The 6,617-nt window shown below is 33.7% G+C and overlaps 1 protein-coding gene and 1 non-coding gene across 3 annotated transcripts; both read right to left on the bottom strand.

The window, feature by feature from the left end:
- Positions 1–1,541: 1,541 nt before the first annotated feature.
- Positions 1,542–4,386, bottom strand: LOC140874694 (receptor-like cytosolic serine/threonine-protein kinase RBK2). Of its 2 annotated transcripts, XM_073278050.1 has the most exons (8): positions 4,251–4,386; positions 3,180–3,572; positions 2,819–3,070; positions 2,586–2,740; positions 2,390–2,469; positions 2,176–2,311; positions 1,944–2,093; positions 1,542–1,766 (listed from the first exon to the last, which is right to left on the bottom strand). In XM_073278050.1, the coding sequence occupies exons 2-8, from the start codon at positions 3,553–3,555 to the stop codon at positions 1,635–1,637; spliced, it is 1,281 nt and encodes a 426-aa protein (XP_073134151.1). In that variant the 5' UTR covers positions 3,556–3,572; positions 4,251–4,386; the 3' UTR covers positions 1,542–1,634. The 2 variants fall into 2 exon arrangements, with proteins under 2 accessions (XP_073134151.1, XP_073134150.1); XM_073278049.1 differs by lacking the exon at positions 4,251–4,386 and having other exon boundaries at positions 3,180–4,231.
- A 2,149-nt stretch (positions 4,387–6,535) lies between these two features.
- On the bottom strand, positions 6,536–6,617 carry TRNAS-UGA (transfer RNA serine (anticodon UGA)). The gene has a single exon. It is a non-coding gene; the product is annotated as a tRNA-Ser (tRNA).

Genomic DNA, 6,617 nt, shown 5'->3' with positions numbered 1-6,617 from the left:
CACAAATTTGAAATTTCTTGATGTTGTGCAATGCAAGTGCACATGCACAAATTTGAAATTTTTTGATTTTGTGCAATACAAGTGCATATGCACAAATTTTGAAATTTCTTGATTTTGTGCTTGAAAATTTCTTGATTTTGTGCGATAAAAGTGTGCATGCACAAATTTGAAATTTTTTTTGATTTTGTGCAATGCAAGTGCACATGCACAAATTTGATATTTCTTGATTTTGTGCAATACAAGTGTGTGTGCACAAATTTTGAAATTTCTTGATTTTGTGCAATACAAGTGCGCATGCATAAATTTGAAATTTCTTGATTTTGTGCGATACAAGTGCCCATGCACAAATTTGAAATTTCTTGATTTTGTGCAATGCAAGTGCACATGCACAAATTTGAAATTTCTTGATTTTGTGCAATACAAGTGTGCAAATTTCTTGATTTTGTGCAATACAAGTGCGCATGTACAAATTTGAATTTTTTTGATTTTGTGCAATACAAGTGTGCATGCACAAATTTAAAATTTCTTGATTTTGTGCGATACAAGTGTGCATGCAAAAATTTGATTTTTTTTTGTTTTTTGATTTTGTGCAATGCAAGTGCACATGCACAAATTTGATATTTCTTGATTTTGTGCAATACAAGTGCGTATGCATAAATTTTGAAATTTCTTGATTTTGTGCAATACAAGTGTGCATGTATAAAGTTGAAATTTCTTGATTTTGTGCGATACAAGTGCGCATGCACAAATTTGAAATTTCTTGATTTTGTGCAATGCAAGTGCACATGCACAAATTTGAAATTTCTTGATTTTGTGCAATACAAATGCATAAGCACAAATTTTAAAATTTCTTGATTTTGTGCAATACAAGTGTGCAAATTTCTTTATTTTGTGCAATACAAGTGTGTTTGCATAAATTTGAAATTTATTGATTTTGTGCAATGCAAGTGCACATGCCAAATTTGATATTTCTTGATTTTGTGCAATACAAGTGCACATGCACAAATTTTGAAATTTTATGATTTTGTGCAATACAAGTGCTTATGCACAAATTTGAAATTTCTTGATTTGTACGATACAAGTGCGTATGAACAAATTTGAAATTTTTTGATTTTGTGCAATATAAATGGGCATGCACAAGCGCGCACACAAATTTTATTGGTTCTTCTTGTCAAATTTATGTTGAATATGTACACCCATAATTCATATATTAAATAAAAATTTCGTTATTCCCCCATTTTTCAAATGGTTTTTGGAGTTGAATTTGTTTTAGATGTACAAAATTAAACTGATACAGCTAACTAAATTATTGGGCTACATGACCCATGAATCTTGACTTTTTTGACACAGCTACTTGGGCTTGGACCAATTAAATTAAATACTCCAAAAGATTCGGTGACCGTTACTGAGAATCAGAGCTACATTTAGGCCATTGGTCTATGTAGTATCTACCTTTATATTAAAGATTTATCAGTTGCAGAGTCAAATGTGAAAAAAGCTAGGGATGTTGAATTCTAAGAAACAAAATGATGCATAATTTAAACTTTTTCTTTCTTTCTTTTTGTTAAACTTAATGTTTCTCGACATTTACAAAGGAATCAAACAAATTTGTTGCAAATCTTTACCAGTACTACTCAAGCTTTTCTGGTTGAAGTCTGGTCTTCTGCACTAAAGAGCTCTTCATAATACTTCTTCCAGCTGGAAAGCTTGTTGAATTTTCTGACCAGCTCTAGGTCGCCGCAACGTCCTTTCAAGAGCATCAAAACCTACATCAAAGATCACAATCAATACGAGGTTTAAGCTATCAAAACTTGAGTTCGAAACAGGATATACTATTCGGACAACATAGTCAAGAAACCATGCTGAAGCTTTTCCTAGTGTTATTTTCTCGATAGTGTATTTATTTTTCGTTCCTTGTTTCCATTTGTAAGAATGGGACATGCCTGGCGCATACGAGGGCGTTTAGTGGAAGACTGTTGCACACAGAGAGAGGCAGCCAGAATCATGAGATTCATCTGTGAGGGATTGTAGTCGTTGGAGAGCGTGGAATCCACGAGCTCTTGGACTTTGTACTTCATGAGAAACGGTTTCGCCTGGCAGAAGCAAATCATCACAATATTATCATGAAAAACAGTATATATTCAGCACTCCTTTGAAAAAATTGAAATACCATACCCATATAACGAGGCTTTGCTGTGAATAATCAAGGGCTCGACGCCCGGTGATTAGTTCCAAAAGCAACACTCCAAAGGCAAAAATATCCGTTTTCTCATCTACTATTCCATGCATCAAGAATTCTGGTGCCAGATACCTTCAAAGACAAGGATTATGGCCAATTTTAATCATTCTAAATTGGATTGAAGATTGAAAAGCTTTAGATTCTAATTACCCGAAAGTGCCTTCAAACTTTGAAACTGTAAGGTGAGTCCACCGTTCCGGGAGCCATTTTGCAAGGCCAAAATCACATATCTAAAAAGAAAGAAGCTCTTATATTAATCCACTCAAACTCCTTGATTAACGCATGCAATTTTCTTGATCTTTAGGCCTACACATTTTATGCATATTTTGGACTTTGGGGAATATACCTGAGGTTCAAAATCATCAGCAAGCAATATGTTCGCAGCTTTAATATCTCTATGAATGATCCTTCTTTGACAACCCTCATGAAGATAAAGCAGCCCTTCAGCGACTCCTAGCGCAATCTTGTACCGAACATCCCACCTCAGCTTCTCCTTGGAACCTATTTAATTTGAAACATCATCAATTTGGTGCTTATAGAACGGAATATGAACTACAGATTCAAGAATTATGAACCAACTCTGAAGCATAGAAGCCAAGCTTCCACGGGGATATAACTCCATGATGAGAAACAATCCACCCTCGATCCCATATCCAACCATTGTAGCCGTGTTTGGATGATTCAGATGACCCATTATTCCGAGTTCTGATAGAAAATCGAGCATTCTCTCTCCCAAGGGCCCTCTTGTCAAACGTTTAACAGCTACTAGACGACCCCCGCGTAAACGTCCCTTGTAAACATCAGCATAACCACCTTTTCCAATCAAATTTCCTAGTCACATAAAAAAAGAACAATGTATAAACGAATATCGGATAAAGTTGGGACAATGTAAAGTTCAAATATGTATTGAACAGCTCTTTTCTTGAGCCAACTCAAAAACCTTGGGAGAAATTGCTGGTTGCCTTTTTAAGTTGGGACAATGTAAAGCTCTTCCATTGAGGCTTGAAGTACTGCAAACTGGAGTCAGTTAGAGGATCCAAGCTGCCACTAAATTCGACCATCAAATTAACACTACCACCAAATTTCTTTGACAGTTTGAGGGATCCCAAAGGATTCAATGAAGCTAATTTTCTTCTTGATTTATTCCTCAACGATGCGAAAAACCCTGTCAATGGGGTAACCGAATTGGCCTCGTTTTGCTCCTCTGATTCTGAAGTACTTGCTTTGGATGAATCTGTTAGATATTCCTCAGTTCTCAAGAAGTGTTCAAGAACTGAATCAGGGGAATAAACACTCCCTTCATCTTTCTGTTCCATTCTTGAAAATCGATTCTCTAACAGGGAAAAAACAGGTAGATTTAAATCAAACAACAGAAGAACCATGGAGATATGCCAAAATATTAACAACAGAAGAACCATGGAGATATTATTAAGCCGAAGAATGTATGAGATTAATAAATACATGACATGAACGTGAAAGAAACTTCAATTCTCATGTAAATTTCACGCCATAATACGCAAAATTGCGCACACAACCAAATCTGCAACTGGATAGCAATAATACAACATAATCTGTGGGATTAATTTGTTAAAGCTCAAATATTATAAAATTCACCCTCGAAGCTTCAAGAATGGAGTTTCAAGGGAGAAATTTTCTTGAAAAGCAAGTAACAGTAAGCAAATTCGAAGATATTACTAAATCTCAGCCCTGGAATCGAAACCATACGAACTACTGATACCCATTGAAAGACAAACTCAATGCAGCAAAAAAAAAAAAAAATCACCGCCAAAATTGCATAAGAAGAAACCAACGTTCTCTAAAACCCACAAAAAGCCAAAAATCAAATCTTCACAAAATTTCACCACAAAATAGAGATTGACACTTCTTAGAAACACAGACGAAAAAGAACACAACACGCAGGAACAAGAAACTCTCGATTCTTGAGGGAATTTTTCTTTCAGAAGCAGATGATTTTGTTGTTCATACATAACGAAAAAGATGGGATTTTTACTTTGTACACTTTCTTGGCTTTCGTTATACTCCTAATTCTTTTAGATTACAGTGCATGAAGTTGAATTGTAAGTGTCCTCCAAGGTTACTCTCCCAAGATAAAGCTGCAGAGCTTTACCCCACCTGACCAATTCTATTGGAAAGAAAGCGAAATTGCTGGAAAGAAAGATAATATGGTATATATATAATTTTTTTGTATTATTGTTCATAGAAATTAGAATTCGAGGAGGAAAAGGATAAGAAACGGAAATATATTCTCGTCCGTCTTTTGTTTTTTGTTTCTAAAATCTCTGTTGCTTTTTCAAGCTGGGTCATCACGTGTATATTAAAATTTCGCATAAAATCGTCACACGATTACCAGACGATTTTATGGTACGGTTCAATTTTATTAGATAGATATTTTATTTAACCTCGTAAATATAAAGTTATTAATTTTTATATTATAAATATTATTTTTATTATAAATATAGATCGAATCAATTCGTATAACAAATCATCATATGAGACACATAACACATTCAACATAAAATTTTTACGTTGCTATTAAATATTTTAGAGATATATGAATAAAAATACTTGAAATTAATTTTTTTCATAATATTTTTTTTTTTACGTTGAGATGATGTGATAATTTAAAATTTAAAAGTATCGATAAAGGTACAACAAAGATTTTATTAATAAAACTTATTAAAATATGTTTTTATGATATTTTATAATTAAACGAAAATAGAGTACTTTCCTAATTTTGTAAGTATAAGATAATTTATTTTTGAACGCTCGTGTTTTATAATTTAGTAAATGTAGTAGATTATATAGATAATAATTGTTATTATGTATTTTAAAATTAAAGAAAAAAATCATTAGTGATACAATTTATTTAAAATAAAAAAACTAGTAAGATTATGTTTAAAGGAATTATATATATATGATACGTAATAGAGAGTGAAGATAATATACGGATAAATTAAGAGGATTTGTTAGTTTTTTTTTTCCCCTTAGATTTGTTAGATTGTATTTTTTAAATATTTGTTCAAATATGTAAAATATATATATATATATATATATATATATATATTTAGAAATTTTCAGTTTCTCAACTAATGATGCCAACTCGTCTCCAAACACTAAAATCCAGTACCGTATTTTAGTTATACGAAAAATCAAAACAAAAAACAACTAACGAGAACGAAGTGAGAAAATATTGTTGGACAGCTGAAAAGTCATATATATATATATATATATATATATATAATTAGTATGCGTTTTTGGGTTGAGTAGACGCTACCCGCAGGGTAGTGCCCTGCGGGTGACGTGGCGGCTCATGATTGGTCAAAATCAGTAAGCCCCACATGAGACCCACTATTTTTGACCAATCATGTGGTTACACGTCACCCGCAGAGCACTACCCTGCGGATGACATATACTAAACCGCGTTTTTGTTTTAAAAAAACTAAATGTCAAGATATGTTATAGCATAGTAAACCATCCAATCAAATTAAATCCTTCGCACTGGATTTGCACAAGACTTGCATTGTGGAGTGCAATCAGTGCACGTGTATATTAGAATTGGGCTTGATCATTGTTTCAATTTTGTCTTGGACTCGAGATCTCTAGTTCAAATTTAGAATATTGATATCAAATAAATCATAAGTGGTTCACGAATATCTGGATCATCACATGCAAAAAAAATTAATACATTTTCTTATCATCTTGATTCGTATCGAACCGTAGGTGCTGAAAATCTTCTATAAAATAGGAACTTCCAAAAATAAAAAAAGAATTGCTAGCTAGGTGAACCCGATTCGAACCGAGGCCAAAAACATCCGACCTTAACTCGATATTTTTCAAACCGACTCGTGTTGAATTGACAGATTAAGTTAATTTTTGACACCCTTATAGAGAGCTACACCGTGCTTTGAAATCATGCATGCATGTTTTAAGAGTGAAGTTTGGTTGCGGCGCATTTTTCCATTATTTCAAACATGCATCAAATCGATTCATAGTTAAGGTATTAATTAATCAAATCACAAATTATTATTATTGGAAGAGAAATCACAAAATTAATACGTCAAGAACTGTGGGTGTCCAGACATAACATCAAAATATGAGGTTCTTCACCGAAATGGGCCAAAGTCCAGCCCAATAGCATGCTGAGAATCGGCCCAAATTTAAACCAAAAGGGTAAGTAAAAAGTCGCCGAAAACAGTATTCGGGCCAAAGTCCAGCCCAAGAATCTGGCTGAGGATAGGCCCAAATTTAAATCAAAAGGTAAAGTAGAAAAAAAGTCGTCGACAGCAGGGTTCGAACCTGCGCGGGCAAAGCCCAACAGATTTCAAGTCTGTCTCCTTAACCACTCGGACATATCGAC

Source organism: Henckelia pumila, chromosome 1 (genome assembly GCF_033568475.1).
Source record: "Henckelia pumila isolate YLH828 chromosome 1, ASM3356847v2, whole genome shotgun sequence".
Classification (NCBI taxonomy): Eukaryota; Viridiplantae; Streptophyta; class Magnoliopsida; order Lamiales; family Gesneriaceae; genus Henckelia; species Henckelia pumila.
Note: the sequence above shows the minus strand (reverse complement) of the source record. Positions and strands in the feature narration are given on the sequence as shown.

Coding starts and splice junctions, on each gene's coding strand:
- LOC140874694 (XM_073278049.1), bottom strand. CDS start 3,702: ATGTATTTATTAATCTCATACATTCTTCGGCTTAATAATATCTCCATG. Junction 2,470..2,585: donor CTGATGATTTTGAACCTCAG/GTATATTCCCCA, acceptor CTTTCTTTTTAG/ATATGTGATTTTGGCCTTGC. Junction 1,767..1,943: donor AACGCCCTCGTATGCGCCAG/GCATGTCCCATT, acceptor TCTTTGATGTAG/GTTTTGATGCTCTTGAAAGG.